This window comes from Ptychodera flava, chromosome 12, assembly GCF_041260155.1.
Source record: "Ptychodera flava strain L36383 chromosome 12, AS_Pfla_20210202, whole genome shotgun sequence".
NCBI classification, from domain to species: domain Eukaryota; kingdom Metazoa; phylum Hemichordata; class Enteropneusta; family Ptychoderidae; genus Ptychodera; species Ptychodera flava.
This window is the reverse complement of record NC_091939.1, coordinates 5,887,021-5,906,393: the sequence shown is the minus strand read 5'-3', so window position 1 is coordinate 5,906,393 and position 19,373 is coordinate 5,887,021. Positions and strand designations below refer to the sequence as shown.

Here is a 19,373-nt window from a genome sequence, read left to right as displayed (position 1 = left end):
AAGTTTGTATAAAACAAATGTGCATGTTGATCAGCTGCAAAGGAACATTTCATGTATCACCAGTGTGTTTGTTTTCCAATATCGAATAAAAAGCTATCCTCCTTTGAAAAATTATAATTGCTCCTTGTGTGGCAAAAACATTCATTACTTTGTAAACATCGTATGCATTTCCATACGTCTTCCAAAAATTTCAGACATTTTATTTCATAAAATTCATGGAAAATTTGATAATAGCAACATCTTTAGTCAAGTAAGGACGGGGATTTTCACTGGTTTTGCATAATGAAATCATTTCTATGAATTAATTTGCAAAGTGCATATCGGAAAGGACCATCATTTAATAAGGCTTTTCTAGTAACAGAGCTATACATTAGATTTCCATACGGAATTAAATTGTAGCATTAATATATCTTTCTGTCAGATAAAAATATTACTCCAATCAATAATGCTTTCATATTCTCTGATTGAGTAATTCCCATTGCGTGGTTCACTAGACTAGTTTCTCTTTTGGTAAGCTGTTTCCTTGGTGATAAGATGATGTCTTAAAATATTTACTGAGCCTGTCCCGTTTGTGTTCAGTAGGAAAAGCAATATTACAACAATCACATTATACTGGATCACTCCTTTGTTTAATAGTTTACACTTCAGGTATCATAAAAGAAGTATTGTGATGTCATTAAGTCTAGGCTGCAGTCAGTGGATGTTGTGAACCTTTCACAGCTATTCAAAATAGATTTCACATTGGAAATATTTTTGATTAGGGTTTATCTTCCGTATACTTCCCCAAAGTTTTCCATACACTCACCAATCAGGCTCGAAATAACTTTTTTTCCCTGGTAGTCCCATTGGGCTACCATTTTCTGAAGTTGGTAGCCCAGTGACAATGTCTGGTAGCCCATGCATGAATGAAGAATTTTTTTGGTAAAGGATATTTTTATTTATATCTAGACAATGAAAGATTTATTTTCATGATTCTATCCAGGAAGTGAATTTTCTAGTCATTTGACATCAATACCTGCAGATCATAGCCTTAGGAGAACGGTATAGCATGTGTAGTGGACAACGGTGACGCCTCATAGTTAGACGACCTATTCACTCATAGGCAGAGCTTATATGCAAATTTTCATGTTCGCCATGACAACTACTTTTAACTCAACACGTGTAAACATAACATGGCTAATATAGATTGGCTATGAATTTCAGGATGACAACTTGGTACAGTCATGTTCCGAATACTTTCGTGGCAATTGGCTATATTTCTCCACCATAGTACACTATCATGCGATGATCTTGTACACTTCGGAAAGCGTAATTTGTGGATGGCCAGACAGCTTTTTCTTTGCAGTTTGAAAATTTTTGTATTCAATTGTGATTGATACATTGTGGTTAAATAACTATGAAAATAAATTTTCGTTGGCCATCATTTCCCGAGCCTGTCATCCAAGTACATCAGTTAACATAATGACATTTTATTGAAAGTTTGTCGCAACAAATTCGACTGCACTGTCGCTTTTTAATTTTCATAACTGGGATGACTGCATGAGCGTCGGTCTCTCACAGCGACCAACATCATGCCGCTCCACTAAGTAATTTCATGTCCCAGGCTTGGTAGTCCGTGTGGACTACCATTTCATAGGTTTTGGTAGCCCCAGGAAAAGGTTGGTAGTCTGTGGACGCGGGACTACCGCTATTTCGAGCCCTGCCAATAGTTCATTTGTTGCTACATGTACATGTATCAATGCATATCGGATCAAGTTCAACAGTTCAAAACAGTAACCTGTAACATGTCCTGCCTACATGATGTATATCAAGAGCTTGACTATTTGAAGACTTGAAAGAGGAAATGTGATTTCCACTTGGTTGTCTGGAAGAGACATACAATTGGTGTTTCTTGCCAAGGCTTTGGAAAGATAGGTAAATTGTGTTGGAACTCAAGTACTAATTCTGTTGTCCTCTAATGTAATTGTGTGGATAGTCTGAGGGGAATAACATGGTTTGGGAACCACCTTACCTGTACCAGACATAACAAAAACACTGATGTGTACATGTATATAAATATTATGTAGTTATAAATCAGACATAAAGACTTTAACAAATAAATGTGAGAGTGTCATGACATTTTAGGTCACCGTACTGTGTGCATCATAGTGACCTTCTGGATATGACAGTATCTGCCGATTTTGAATGACTTGACCCAATAAGGGTCACAGGCAGCATTTCAGTGTTTGTCTCCCATTACATGTGCCGTGAAGAAGTTACCAAACCTTCAACAGCACAAACTGGAAAGAATAAATAACAGAATTAAATCCAGCAAAATGAATGAAATGTTATCAGAAACAAATCTGTTCAATGTTCTGATTTACTATTCCACTATTATGATTTTATTGTAATTTGTCTTTCAAAAATTGATGCAGTTTGACTTGTATTTGTACTTTGTTTATACCTGATAGATACTCTACGGTACTTCAGGGTTTGATCCGTCCTTACATACAAGCAGAAGTTGGGTCCCTGTGCAACTTTCATGATCGCTCTGACAGACAACATTAGCCTGCCTGATGCTGGCTGTGCCATTGCTCTATGGAGGGAAAAGTCGTTTGCTTTGTTGGGATGTAAATAATTTCATACAGACTATACAGACTATGGGAATACAAAGGATAGTGTGGAAAATCTATCCCAGGGGTGTATTTGACCTTTATTAAACAGGAGGCTTGATCTCTGACTGAATGAATTTGTCATGAAATACTGTAGTTGGAGAAATCTGCTTGTCTCTGTATGGATGAGAAAGACGATGCTATCATGTACAAGTACTGTAGTTGATAGCAAAGCCTTTTCCAATGAAGCCCATTTTCACCTATCAAAACCTCATTCTTTGTGAAATCTCAAGTTCTCAAAGAAATCTTCATTTTCTTTGAAATATGAGTTTCACTTTCATCTGGCAAAGTACCCTATAAGCTGTCTGGTTTACAATAATTTACTGAATTTATAAGTGGTATATTTACACGCAAATATATGTCTTTGTTGTTACTCACATACAATTTGTTAAGAAGGTTGTTTTCTTGAGTATTTTCTGACAGAAATAAAACTTATAAGACAGCAAGAAAAATCAGTATTCATATTTCCTTCAAAGGACTATTGAAACCTTATTGAAAACTATTGAAAACTGTATGAGCTGTGGCCTTACAATCGTATGGTAATATTATTCCCGCAGTGCCCAATTTCATCAGCCGTCATTTCAGAAACCAACATTTGTGTAGCATAATAAGTTTGGTACAATGAGTCTGTGACATTTGCAAAGCCGTCTCTTTTCTCCCAGATGGACATGGAAGTATGCAATTTATTGACATCATCTTTCGAAAATAAAATATTTGTGAAAAATGAAATGGTTGATCCAGCTGTAACAATTTACTTTTGCTGATATAATTGAGAAGAGTCCTTTGTAAATGGTTAACTAACCGTGTAAAAATTTTAAGTGAATTGTACTGATTTCTTGTGTAATGTTAGTGCTGTTCAACGACTTTTTTTTTCAAATGAAATATGATGCTGGTGTGTATTCACTTCTGCATGCACGTCAATTGTAAACTTTCTATTGAATTTGAAAGGTTTTTCTCTCCAGCTTTGATCTTAACGACATCTCTGTCGTCGTTGTGGTTTTTCCTCCTGTAAATTATATAGATGAGGGGCAGGAAGGTCTTAACCTGTACATCCCTAATTCCATGTTAACAGCTCCACAGTCACCATTTATAATAATGGTTTGGATTAAACCAAGATTGGGAAAGGTTTAGCTCAGATAATGGAGTGAGATCTTGATACTCATTCACTTTCACAATATAATTATTAAAATGTAATTTGAAACTTCGACGCTTGTAATGAAGTTTTGATTTATGGCACACATGTGTTACAACATGTAACAGGTCACCTCAGGGTGATCTGTGTGAGGAGTAGGTAATACATGTGCCTATTGGTACAGATTTTGAGATAGTTTACCCTGAGAACTGGAAACAGAAATGGCCAAAGAGAAAAGAGGCAAGACTGAAATATGGGACATGTGCTGAAAGCTGGTCTGTATGATCAAACTTACATATACCCATGCAGGCTTAGAGATGGATTATGGTAGTAACGTCACCAAGAGAGGGTCAGGAGTGACGGAAAGAATTAGGCTGTTTGCCTTCAATGTAGTGAGTAATACAGCAACACTACTCCCTATGACAATGCTACCAATTGATAGGACAAAGTAATGCACAAACCTGATATATCAAGGTATTTTTAGTTACACAACAGAACTTTTTTCATTTTCACTTACTACAGAATATCACAGAATTGTTAAACTTTCAGGTTGTTTCTCTGAACCTGTTGAATCCACTTCAGTTATTTATAGTATACATGTACCCATCAAAATGTAATTAGCCTTATTAGTCCCCACGGACACCGTCGTCCGGGGGGACTTATAGGTTTGGTCATGTCCGTGCGTGTGCGTCCGTGCGTGCGGTGCGTGTGTGCGTGCGTCCGTCCGTTCACGCAGATATCTCAGAGATGCAGAAGCGATTTCATTCAAACTTGGTACAAGGATTACTTCATATGTCATACAGATGCACATTAATTTGTTTTGTGATACGATCCAATATGGCCGCCAGGCGGCCATTTTATTACGATTTTTCATGTACAGAGCCATAACTCAGACATGTTTCAACCGATTTATTCAAAGTTGGTACAAGGACATTGACCAATGTCATAGATATGCACGTCATTTTGTTTTGTGATACGATCCAATATGGCCGCCAGGCGGCCATTTTATTACGATTTTTTCATGTACAGAGCCATAACTCAGACATGTTTCAACCGATTTTATTCAAAGTTGGTACAAGGACATTGACCAATGTCATAGATATGCACGTCATTTTGTTTTGTGATATGATCCAATATGGCCGCCAGGCGGCCATTTTATTACGATTTTTTTATGTACAGAGCCATAACTCAGACATGTTGCAACCGATTTTATCAAGCGTCGGTACAAGGACATTGACCAATGTCATAGATATGCATGTCAATTTGTTTTGTGATACGATCCAATATGGCTGCTTAGTGGCCATTTTGTTACGATTTTTTCATATGCAGAGGCATAACTCAGGCATATCTTAACCGATTTTATTCAAAGTTGGTACAAGGACATTGACCTATGTCTTACATATGTATGTCGATATGTATGTCGATTTGTTATGTGATACGATCCAATATGGCCGCTAGATAGGCAGCCATTTTATTACGATGTTTTCATGTACAGAGCAATAACTCAGACATGTTTCAACGGATTTTATTCAAAGTTGGTACAAGGAGATTGACTAATGTCATACATATGCATGTCAATTTGTTATGTGATACGATCCAATATGGCTGCCTTGCGGCCATTTTGTTACGATTTTTTCATGTCAAGGGCCATAATGCTCTAAGGCATATCTTAACCAATTTTATTCAAAGTTGGTACAAGGACATTAACCTATGTCATACATATGTATGTCAATTTGTTTCTTGATATGATCCAATATGGCTGCATGGCAGCCATTTTGTTACAATTTTTTCGTGTCCTTAGCCAAAACTTGGGCATGTCTCAACTAATTTTATTCACCAACTTTATTCAAACTTAGTACAAGGACATTGACCTATGTCATACATATGCACATTGATTTGTTTTATGATACAATCCAATATGGCCGCCGTGTGGCCATTTTTTTCCGATTTTTTCATGTCCGGAACCATAACTCAGACATGTATCAAGCAAATTTATTCAAAGTTGGTACAAGGACATTGACTTATTTATACATATGTGTGTCGATTGGTTTCACGAGATGGTCCTATATGGCCACATGGTAGCAATTTTGTTATGGTTGTTCATGTCGAGAGCCATAACTCTGGCAAGCTCAACTGATCTTATTCAAAGTTGGTACATGTACATTGACTTATGTCATACATATACATGTTGATTTTTTAAACAGTAAGATCAAATATCGCTGCATGGCGGTGATTTTGTTACAATTTTCAGATGTACAGAGCCATAATTCAGACATATTTCCACCAGTATCATTCAAAGTTGGTACAAGGACATTGACCTATTTCATACATATGCTCGTCAATTTGTTTCACGTCATGTAGCAGCAACATGTCAATTATTGAAGTTTCGTAAGTAAGCTTATATGTCAAGAAATACGTACTGCATCAAATTCATGACACTTTATACAGATGTTAACTGATGTTAAGGTCACATTACTTTAACATTGAAAAAGACATTTATCAGTGTCATTTTAATTAATTTGTAATTGCATAAGTAATGAACTTTCCGAATTAGGATGATATAGCCACAAATTAATACAGCGTCAAATGTGATGAAACTTGATACAGATGTTGATCTCATAGTGTTGTAAATACTGCATCAAACTTTATGAAATATGGTACCAGTGATAATCTGTCAAGTGTTAGAATTGTATGCAAAAATGTTTTGCAACATCCTGTTGATTAATTCCTAGTTGACTCATTTTTATCACAACTGGAAGTTGTGATATAGAGGTGGTTTCAACCGGTGTTTGATGTCGTCCATTTCCGTAAACGACAAAAAGTCAAAAACTGCTGAACAGACTGCGTTGATATTTGATACCGATACATAGACTGGTTCCGAGGTTCCAATTCCGAAAAATGGAGCCAAACGGAGCGCCGGTTAGATAGTTTTGGGAAATTTCTAACTCCCCTTTCTATCTAATTGATTTTAGGGGTCTTTCATATATGTAGTTTTGGAATGTACACCAATCCTGCATTGTGGACTGTTTTATGAGTTGTTGAACAGAAATGAGGTTTTGATGAATGTTAGAAATATGCAGGATTGCTGATTCGAAGTATAAGAGATTTCTATGATCTTTTGGGCATCAAAAGCATTAAAAAAAACATATTTCATAGTTTAGATTCTCACTTTTGAGATGACCCTAGGCATTTGTTAAGTAAACATCCTTGAGTCAATATACAGACTTTGACATTCCAGAGATTAAGTATCCACAACCTCACATGTTACAGTCTTTCACTACAATGGTATGGCCCAAACCCATTGTTATCAATGGAGAGTGTGGACCTGTCTACAGGAAATTGGGGTGAACAGGTTAGACAATGACGTTACAAGTTGTAGGTTAGTTATCAAGGTAGCACCAGCATACAGTCCTGAGCATCTGTCCATGTGTTCTCACAGCAAATTACAGGGAAAAAAAATATTTGAGAAGTTTCTCTCCTTTAAATAGAAGTATATTACAATTTACTAGTAAACCTGTCATGGATAGATTGTTCTCAAATGATCTGAAACACAGTTATTGCCCATAGCAACAAATCTATAGCAAGATTTATGTAAAGTTCATGAACTTACACAAGGTATTAGACAAAAGATGACCATGACTTTGCTACTTTTCAACATTTATTTCAATCAGATTTCCCCAGCTTAGTGTATAATTTTGTAATCTTAATTACTGTCAACTTAGCTTTACTAACTTATTCATACCTCATTATTCTTACACTACTGTTATACCTTATAACCACAAAATTTCAAGAGATGCATATATGATTGTCACTTAACAAACAATTTACAAATATGTCTTCTGCTTTTTCTCCATATACATATACATCTCTTTTCTCTAAAAATGAGCTTAAAATCGCAATGTGAAAAATAGTCTTTCAGCTATATGTTGCTCATTGACTTCGTGGTCTGTCTAATTCACAGTGAGTGTGGTTGTTGATAAATGCCGATAATACTAGGCGGTCATTATGTCCAAGCGCCATTGGCGGTATTTTTTAACATAATGACCATAGGTCATTATCACATCTGGAAGTTGTGATATATAGGTTAGCTTCAACCGGTGGTGGACAGTGTCCATTTTCCGTAAACGACAAAAAGTCAAAACCACTGAACAGACTGCATTGATATTTGGTAGAGATATTCAGACTAATTCCAAGGTTCCGATTCGAAAAATGGAGCCAAACGGAGCAGCGGTTAGATAGTTTTGGGAAATTTCTAACCCCCTTTAACTAATTGATTTTAGGGGTCTTTCATATATGTAGTTTTGGAATGTACACCAATCCTGCATTGTGGACTATTTAATGAGTTGTGGAACAGAAATGAGGTTTGATGAATGTTAGAAATATGCAGGATGGCTGATTCAAAGTATCAGAGATTTTCATGCGCTTTGGTAATAAAATTGATAAAAAACAACATATTTAATGTTTTAGATTTCTCACATTTGTTATTACCCTTAACATTACAGACTTGATGACATAACTAGCTGCTGGACCTGTTTACTGGCGCATTGATTTAAGACAAGATCGTTTTATTTTGTAATAAGGACGTGTGATTTTGTAAAACATAGTCTATTAGCCTGGAAATGTGATTTTTGCGAATATTGCTTACCCCACTGACAAACAGTGTGGTTTGAAAATGGCTGGAATTCGCTACTTCGGGACTTTGTTTTCTGTGTGCATTTACTGACAAACTCCAAACCCGCAGCACTTACCCTTTCAGTATTTCATGTACAGGTGTACCCAGAGATAGAGTAGTTTCACAATGTGCCAGTTGTGATCAAGTGCCATTGGCGCTATTTTATGAACTTTAGGATGGTGGCCTACATTGGTTTTATGTTTTCATCACCATGGAACTCATTCTTGGCCATTGAGCGCCATCTGTATCAAAGTATTTTTATCACAGACCTAATTAATGAAGAGGACTCTATCCTCTTAGGACATGTAATCGAAGTACCCATTAACAAGTGGGGACTGTGTCATCAACGATGACTTGTTAACTAATAGCAATTAGAAGGTATTTTGAAGATTTTTGATGTAGAATGAGGGTGCAAAGTTAGTTCTTGTGCTTCAAGATCACACTCCAAGCAGTGGTCATGTTCAAAACAGGATTACGCTACTGCAACAGGTTATTTTGCTAATTACAAAAGTGCATCATCTTTTTCCTCCAATATTGAATATATTAAGATGCTTTCATGCCACTTTTTCACCAAATTATATAATGTTTCATCATTATAGCATCATAGGCCACAACCCTCCATGAAAATGTGGTGATTTCTCCTTGCAGGTGGAGGTTGGCGTAAGACATCTTTCTAGAGCACCACTCTACTGCTTTGAGTTGGACTCAAGACATGCCCAAAAGTAATAGAGCATTCCGTGCCTCCTGCTCTCGTTTTGGTTTTTCCTTTCAACCGAAATCCCAGTGAAACATGCAGGGCTCGACATAAGCGCTAGCCCACTAGCCCGAGGCTAGTAAATTTTCAAGAGGACTAGTAAAATGTCTTCGGAGGTAGTCCTGCGGACTAGTGCAATTTTTCCATTGTCGTCCAGGAAAGTTTATCGCTACAAACTAATAGGACGCCAGGCCACTCATTCGATAAGAATGAACCAAGCCTCGATCATTTTACATAAAAATAAACTAACTTTTACCCAAACAAATTGGACAGTGAAACAGTGAAGCAAACTTTATTGATCACCAACTTAAAATGAAACAGTTTACCTGCTACGGAGAATCAAATTGTACTGTACATGCCAGTAACATGGCCCCGGGAAACATGACTCAACGCTGAGCATCAAACGGAATTGTCTGCACGTCGTGTATTTGGTTTGCTTGAAGCTCATCACTTCGCCTAAAAACATGAGCAACCCCACAATTTCGTTCAAACACTGTATCCTTGCCCTTTCAAAGAAGATTTTGCTCAAGATTTCTTCAGGGGCATTCCCAAACAACACCTCCGATCGTTCGTAGCCAGCTTGACCCTGCTTTAGAATGTCTCCACATGCTGACCTCCATATATAGTCAAGACCCCCTAGCTTGATTGAAGCTGATTTAAAAGGAGCCATCTAGCTTGCAAAACAGTGCTATGCAAGTTCAAGTTGCTACTGCTTGTACAGGTAAGGGAATTCCTCACAGATAATAACTTGGTGCTATCAACTTATTGTTTTGCCATTTTAGCGGAAAAGTGTAAATTATTGGGGCAATAACAGTGAAGTGAAGCTTATAACAGTAGTGAAAAAACAATGTATGAAATAGGTGTATCAGACTGTTGTATCCAATCACTTCTGGGAGTCATTGGTTATTTTTGTGCTAATCACATTTTGTTACCAGTAACTGGCAAAAACTCATAAAAGACACAAGCACATGAAATGGTAAAATGCGATATTTTTACTATGAAAAACTAAATTTTTCACAAACCATATACAAATGAGAGGTCCTCCCCACAAGCTGGTCAATTTTAAAATGTGATATATGTCAAAAATATGAAGGCACTCCACAGGAACATTTGTGAATGGCTGTACGAGTTTCAGTTCTGGAGAAACAAATCTGTCCTCACCATGAACAAACATGTTCTTTGCAAATTAGTCGTGCACTACCTGAGCTATGAAGAATTTTCCAACAAATTCATCCCAGCTACGTCTGATTTTATCCTTGATGGCAATAGGCCATTTTCATGACCTCTCCTCCTACACAGGACATTTCATTCAGGCTATTTTTGTGGTTTATATATGATTCAAAGTTAACATTTTGCAGTAAGCAATGTGCTAGTCTTGCATGAAAGTTAGTTATTGGGTTCAAAACCTTTGCGACAAAAAATATGAGAATGGTCATATACACCGCTTTACAACATGAGAGCAACATTTGGCTTTGCTTGAGCAGGACTAGTAGATTTCATTTAGGACTACTAAAAAAACTGCTACTAGTCCTTCGGGCTAGTGGATGATTTGACCTTGCGTCGAGCCCTGACATGCAGTCAAGTCACACCGTGAAATCCCAATCGAGCTTTCCAGTGGAAAGCAAATTCCTCGGCAACAATGAAGTGGGCTCAGGTGTGAACTCTGACGGATCACTTCCCTTTCATTTCTGAAATCGCTTGTGGCGGTGTTTCAGTTCTGGTTGTCAGAGTTTATTAGGAAAGGAAACAGGCCCATCTCTATATGACTGGTTTTGTAAGATGTAAATTGCATAAGGTGCTGTGAAGTGGCATCGGCTCTCATAAAGGAAGCATAGAATACCAATTTGCAAATAGGCTGTATCATCAAATTAATGCACGGACTTTAACGAGATGATTTCGTTGCTAGACATGAAAGATACTCTTTGTTATATAGAACAGCACTAAAGCTGGATATGTTTATAAAGCTGGCATATACTGCGATCTTGTTTCATATCCAAACGCAATGCACAGAGATGTTCCTTTTGTTGATTGATAGCAAGGAATAAGTTTTTTTATCAACATTCATGTAGTCTGTTTTGATACTGTTTAGCACAAACTTGTTTCCAGATTGATGTCATGCAAATATGGTGGTAAACAACTGTATTTTGCAAGGACGGTGTATAGTCTATGAATATACTGTACTTGTAATGCAGTAGAACCTTGACCATGCAGACAGTTTGTGTTGAAATACCATTAATGCTCTCTTGCAAGCATAAAACTTTTTCACTGCTGTATCTATCTAAACGTCTATGGAAAACCCCATTGTCTCGTGATTATTATATTCTAAAGAACCAATGCATACTTGAATTTTTACTGTTTCAACTCAGCTCATGGTACATAGGTATGCTGGTGAAATATGCTTTCATATGAGTACTGTACAAAGGTTCATGTCCCATAGTCCTACAAATTTCAGAATTCCTGTAGCAAAAAGCAAAATAATTGAAAGAGCTTACTGTTTCCGTGCAAGAGAAAGTGACGATATGACCCCTAGTTCAACTCAACCTTATAGCCATTCAATGGTGAGCATAGGGTGGGTGTGGCTTGCCACGTAGTTACATAAGTGCTGGTAGATGACAGGCATATCAATTCTCAAAATATCAATAATCCAGGGATGTGAATATATGGCACAGAAATTATAATAATAGAGCTGATTATTTACCCACGGACACCGTCCGGGGGGACTTATAGGTTTGGTCATGTCCGTGCGTGCGTCCGTGCGTCCGTCCGTCCGTTCACGCAGATATCTCAGAGATGCAAGGAGCGATTTCATTCAAACTTGGTACAAGGATTACTTCATATGTCATACAGATGCACGTCGATTTGTTTTGTGATACGATCCAATATGGCCGCCAGGCGGCCATTTTATTACGATTTTTTCATGTACAAAGCCATAACTCAGACATGTTTCAACCGATTTTATTCAAAGTTGGTACAAGGACATTGACCAATGTCATAGATATGCATGTCGATTTGTTTTGTGATACGATCCAATATGGCTGCCAGGCGGCCATTTTATTACGATTTTTTCATGTACAAAGCCATAACTCAGACATGTTTCAACTGAATTATTCAAAGTTGGTACAAGGACATTGACCAATGTCATAGATATGCACGTCACTTTGTTTTGTGATACGATCCAATATGGCGCCAGGCGGCCATTTTATTACGATTTTTTCATGTACAGAGCCATAAGTCAGACATGTTCTACTGATTTTTTTCAAAGTTGGTACAAGGATATTGACCACTGTAATAGATATGCATGTCAATTTGTTTTGTGATACGATCCAATATGGCTGCCGTGTGGCCATTTTGTTACAATTTTTTCATGTACAGAGCCATAACTCAACATATCTCAACCGATTTTATTCAAAGTTGGTACAAGGACATTGACCTATGTGATACATATGCACGTCAATTTGTTTTGTGATACGATCCAATATGGCCGCTAGGCAGCCATTTTATTATGATTTTGTCATGTACAGAGCCATAACTCAGACTCAGACATGTTTCAACCGATTTTATTCAAAGTTGGTACAAGGATATTGACCAATGTCATAGATATGCATGTCAATTTGTTTTGTGATATGATCCAATATGGCTGCCGTGTGGCCATTTTGTTACGATTTTTTCATGTACAGAGCCACAATACTCAGGCATATCTCAACCGATTTCATTCAAAGTTTGTACAATGACATTAACCTATGTCATACATATGTGCGTCAATTTGTTTCATGATATGATCCAACATGGCTGCATGGCAGCCATTTTGTTACAATTTGTTCACGTTCTTTTGACACATACGATTTTATTCACCAATTTTATTCAAACTTAGTGCAAGGACATTGACCTATGTCATACATATGCACATTGATTTGTTTTGTGATACAATCCAATATGGCCGCCGTGTGGCCATTTTTTTTCCCGATTTTTTCATGTCCGGAACCATAACTCAGACATGTATCAGCGAATTTATTCAAAGTTGGTACAAGGACATTGACTTATTTATACATATGTATGTCGATTGGTTTCACAAGGTGGTCAAATATGGCCACATGATGGCAATTTTGTTATGGTTGTTTCATGTCGAGAGCCATAACTCTGGCAAGTCTCAACTGATCCTATTCAAAGTTGGTACATGGACATTGACTTATGTAATACATATACGGTACGTGTTGATTTTTTAAACAGTAAGATCAAATATCGCTGCATGGCGGTGATTTTGTTACAATTTTCTAATGTACAGAGCCATAACTCAGACATATTTCCACCAGTATCATTCACAGTTGGTACAAGGACATTGACCTATTTCATACATATGCTCGTCAATTTGTTTCACGTCATGTAGCAGTAACATGTCAATTATTGAAGTTTTGTAAGTAGGCTGATATGTCAAGAAATACTGCACCAAATTCATGAAACTTTGCACAGATGTTAAGCTCACATTGCTTTAACATTGAAAAAGACATTTATCAGTGTCATTTTAATTAATTTGTAATTGCATATGTAATGAACTTCCTAATTAGAGTGATATAGCCACAAATAATACAACGTCAAATTTGATGAAACTTGATACAGATGTTGATCTCATAGTTTGTTGTAAATACTGCATCAAACTTCATGAAATATGGTACCAGTGATAATCTATTAAGTATTAGGATTGTATGCAAAATTTTGTGCAACACCCTGTTGATTAATTCCTAGTTGACTCATTTTATGAACTTTAGGATGGTGGCCTACATTGGTTTTATGTTTTCATCACCATGGAACTCATTCTTGGCCATTGAGTGCCATCTGTATCAAAGTATTTTTATCACAGACCTAATTAATGAAGAGGACTCTATCCTCTCTGAGGACTTGTAATCAAAGTACCCATTAACAAGTGGGGACTGTGTCATCAACGATGATTATTTACTCAAAGAGAGTGCATTGCTCTCAGTTGGAATGCTTGAAAGGAAGTGTAGTTAGTTGTCGGTGGATATATGCATGCTTTTTTCACTTTCATTGATGTTTGATGCCCTGTGTCCAGAAATGGTTTGGTTTTGATCAGCGTAGCATTCACAGTGAGGGTATTTGTGGATACTGAATATTCGGCCATCGTGTTGTATTTGAAAACTGTCGGCACAAACTGCCATACAATATGAAGGAAAAGTTACCATTTGCAATCCCAGGTTCTGGCATTAGTGTTCTCCTCCTCCCAGTCAAACACTTGGCCAGTACGATGTTTGATTTCTATAACATTAATTACACAAACTGATCTCAACTGTTTGGCACCTTTTGCTAATCCTGCAAACAGAGTTTATACAAGCGTTTGATTGACAGTTGGTTCAAATCGCCAACAATCATTGATTCCCCACCACAACGCTCAAATTTCCTAAAAAGTCGTCTTCCAGTCGTGTTAGAATTTGAATATAACCACAGAGTTCGATCGGCAGCAGCTTCGCGCTGACCGCTTGGCAGTCTGTCTGCGTTTTTGCGGCCGGAAAAAACTAAAAAGTGGCATTTTCTGGAGCGTGTGCCAGCGTGTTGCCTGTTTGGTGTCCACTTACACAATGAACGCCGCCATAGCTTTGCACCCTTTAAAGGGAGGCTCTGCCTTTAAACAGTTATCATATCAGTGTCTAAAGAGAAACTACAGTGGGATTTGTGATAATATTTTGATGCACTACTGTGTTTTGAAAAAGCAGCAGTAGAAGACATGCCATGAAGAAAATGAAATGTATGATTAGGCTTGGTAATTTTATTCCTTAGCCTTCATCGATAAGATAAATTACAAAGTTGTGATTCAATTGAGGTACAAATTTCGATAAGTGCACAGTAGATAATGTAAATTACTGTGTGTATTAATGTCATATTACAAGAAAGGAACAAAAACTGTAACTTTTGATTAATATTCACATTATTTTATTCTAGAAAACAAGTGGGTTTTTTCTTTTCTCTGTATGATATTGAAATAAAAAGGTATTGGCCAAACAAATGCAACATATTTTGTCAGAATATACAGTGTTATTGGTGATGAACGAATCCAATGGCTTGACTAGCACTCAGTTGTCAACAATAACATTGGACAGTATACACATACAGGGATTATCTAGATATTGAATATCAAGCATTTTGGAAGTAAAACAAGGCAGCGAATTCTATGAGCAGAACAAAAGTAATGGGGGAAAAATCAATATTTAAAGCCAGTGGAGATTTAAACCAGGGCATAGGTAAACTTACAATCGCATATGACCCATATATTGAATATTTTACAAAGCCAGCTTACATTTAACAGCATAAATTTGTAAAACGTGTCAAATTTACTGATCGCTACTAAGGAATAATGGTCCACACATAAATGTACTTCAATGATGCTTTATGCATGGTTGGAGTGACACTAATATTTATTTCCATACTGTCATAGGTGTTTATGTCAACATGATGGGCAAACTATTGAGAATATTACAGAGTGAGGGGATTGATGTCAAAAACCCTGTACAATGTATATGGTGATCAATATACCAATAGCTCATGTATGCTGACGCTGTATTATAGGAGCAGCATCAAAAAATGTAATACCGTTCTAATTTGTATCTTTTAGTATGAATAAATTCACTTGATTATATTGTTTTAGATTACCAGAGTTGTCAACTGTACACTTACAATTCTCTTTTAATTTAACCATTTGCCTCTAATGTGGTGAAATTTTCCCAGTTCAAATTTGCCACTGATTTTGAAGTTGCGAACTGTGCATTAACAACTTGTTGTAGACAGACTTACTTAACTTTTGCCGTTTTGTTTTAGGACCCAAGCCGAGATGGCTCACACTTGTCGTGGAACAATCAACTTGGCTGGTGCCTACATCGACACTGAAGACTCCTGTAATTTTGTGATTTCCAGTGGTGCCCAGACGTTCCACCTTAAGGCAAGCTCAGAAGTGGAACGGCAGCGTTGGGTGACAGCTCTTGAGCTAGCCAAGGCTAAAGCTATCCGTATGATGGAAGCTGCATCAGGTAGTCTACCCTTACTTGTGTACCTCCTGTGAAAAAGTTGACTTTACAACATTCCTTTTTCCGGGTATCTCCCAAGGTGGCTAAACCAGATGAAATTTGAGTATTTGGTGTGCAGTAAAGTTTAAAAAGGGAAGATATGATGTAGTATTCCCTCTGGGTCCGTAGAGCTAAATAAATTCAACGCATTTCAGTGCATATGGTAAAAATTGATAGATATACCTCTGATATTTAGTGTGTCCAAGTTTGATGTATGCTTATCATGGTTTCGTTCTTGACCAAAACCAGGTTTTGCACAGTCCAATGCTCTTATGTATTGACATACGTACTGTATGTTACAGCTGCGGAAAACGTCTTTGAACTGAAATTGTGACCAGGTTTTGTATTTAGCCAATGACGTACACATTTTATCAACCCTAAATGTCATACAGTATGCAGTTGCCAGTCCGAAGGACAAAACCATGTCATATCTTCCTTTTTTTCCTGCATTTACCACACTTGATACACCAAGTGTTTGTGGATTAACCCTTTGCGCTCCAGTACGGCCTGAAACGGCCCAGCCAATCACAGTCCAGAATACCCGATTAGGCCTGATCCGGCTTCGTACGCACACGGTATTGAAATCCCAATCAGGCCTGAGACGGCCTGCACGTTGCTATGTTACACACAGAGTGATTACATCGTTATTTTTGGTCGTGACAAGTACTCATAAATCACTGACGTTCTACAACATCTTATCTCGACGTCACCAATAATTGAATACATTTCCCGCCTCCCCTCATGAATAAACGATTAGTTTCCCGCCCCTTGACAGACGACCTCCTGACCTTATCTTTGAACACAGGCGCCAGATTTACATGTGTGAATATTCATTAAAGTTTGTTTTGAACTGCGGATGTCGACCCCGGAAGTACGAAACGATGGGGTTTGGGACATTTTCTTTGGGGATTCCGATTCCGATAGTGATTTTGAAGGCTTCACCACAGAAGAAATAACGGAACAGCAACTGAGAACGGAAATTGCCCGGAAGCCTATCAGCGTGAAAATGGAAGCGACATCGACCCAACCGAGCTTGCCGAACGCCTGTTGGAAGATCTTCACGCTGACGATATTGATGTGGCCGATCTGCAGTGGTCAGAAAATTCCGATGATGTGACTTTATTTAATTTTAACGGTGATGAGTCTGGGCCGTTCCACGATCTTGGTTGTACAGGCGATCAGCTGGATTTTTTCCGGCTGTTCATGACAGATGATTTTCTGGATCACCTTGTCCGTGAGACCAACAAATACGCACAGTTCAAGCAAGATCGCTTACAGAAAGTTGATGCCGATTGGAGTCCGGTCGACAGAAATGAAATGAAGGCGTATTTTGGTGTCATTATCTTAATGGGTATCCACTCTTTACCCGAGATACGCGACTTCTGGTCAACAGATGATCGTCTCCATGTACCAGGGGTGGCGAAAGTCATGTCGCGAAACCGGTTTATGAAGCTGAACCAGTATTTGCACGTCAATGATCCGTACGCTGAGCCTGACCGACAAGATCCCGGCAGAGATCGACTTTACAAAGTTCGCCCCATAATTGACGTAGTTCGTTCTAAATTTCCGATGAAGTTCATGCCTTTCCGGGAAATTTCAATCGATGAAGCCATGTGCAAATTTAGCGGACGGTCACCGATGATCCAGTATATGCCTGCGAAGCCCGTGAAGTGGGGATTTAAGATTTGGTCGGCTGCATGTCCACGGACTGGATATACGTTTGACATGATCCCATACGCCGGGAAAGGAGAGCAGATTCAACACGGTCTCGGCTACAGCGTCGTTGTCGATCTCACCAGCAGATATTTTGGCATGGGACATCATCTTTATTACGACAACTTTTTTAGTTCTCTGCGTCTGGCCGTTGACTTGTTGAACAGACGTACGTACGTCTTGCAGCACTGTTCGCAAAAACAGTAAAGGGCTTCCTCCTGCCGTGTCAAAGTCAGCGACAAAGTTGAAACCAGGCGACTATGTTTACCGGAAGAGTGGTGAAATCATAGCGACACTCTGGCATGACAAACGCGATGTAACACTGCTGAGTACCAACTGTAATCCCGGTGGAGTTGAAATTCAGCGAAAGGGAAAGGAGATGTTTGTACCAACAGTGGTGAGAAAATATAACAGCTTCATGGGCGGCGTAGATTTGAGCGACCAATGGCATCGTACTACCCGATCAACAACAAGTACATGAAGTTTTGGAAGTACCTGTTCTGGTTTTTCATCGATCGGATGATAATCAACGCCTTCATCCTGTACAGCATTGCCCATTCTCCAAATCCCAACCGAAGGTACAGACAGAAAGATTATCGACTCGATCTTTCAAGCCAGCTCATCGGTGGTTTCACAAGTCGTAGAAAGCGGGGTCCACAAAGCCAAGTTACGGCGCTTGAGAACAGCATCAACATCGACAACATCGCTAACCACAGCTGTGAGGTACTGTCTCCGAACGCCAAACGGAAGAAGAAATGCTCGTCAATGCAGTAAAACTGGCAAAAAAACACCAAAAGGCTATCCAGTTGAGACCACGTGGGGCTGCAAGCAGTGTAACGTCTATCTGTGTAAGAGCGAGTGTTTCTTACAGTACCACGCGTCAATTTTGCGACGTTGAGCGACTTCCGGTGTCCCGCGAAAAATGTAAACAATGTTTGCAGTGAACGCGAACGGCTTTGAAATCTAATCTCTTGTTGTGACTTTTATTCACCCTGAACAGAACAGAATATTAATGAACAGCTGATCGGACACTGGCAATTTTTTAGCCAAGACTTCTTCATAAACGTTTATGAGCTTTTCATCAATTTCACTTTGACTTTGTAATTTTCATAAGTTAGTACGCGCGGAGTGAGTTACTCTCCAGCCTCAGGTAAGAATTGAGCGTGTGCTGTTTGCATTGTGAGCACTCCAACTTTGAAAATAATTTATTCCATGATAAAATTGCCATCATAATTTATTTTTTTGGTCGAAAAAATTTTGTTTTGCACACTTTGAAGTTCAAACACTTCATTTTCAAACATTCAACTTAATCATTTCTGTCACACTAATTTCATCACCCATGCAAAAAACTCAAACTCTAGTGTTATAAAATTTTATTCAGCAG

General features: G+C 38.2%; 1 protein-coding gene across 2 annotated transcripts in view; it reads left to right on the top strand.

The window, feature by feature from the left end:
• Window positions 1-19,373, top strand: part of LOC139144792 (oxysterol-binding protein 1-like) — an 88,608-nt gene that overhangs the window by 9,159 nt on the left and 60,076 nt on the right. For both annotated transcript variants that reach the window (XM_070715564.1, XM_070715563.1), the window contains exon 2: window positions 16,032-16,240. In XM_070715564.1, the coding sequence (XP_070571665.1) occupies window positions 16,032-16,240 (209 nt within the window). The remainder of the gene's footprint in view (window positions 1-16,031; window positions 16,241-19,373) is intronic.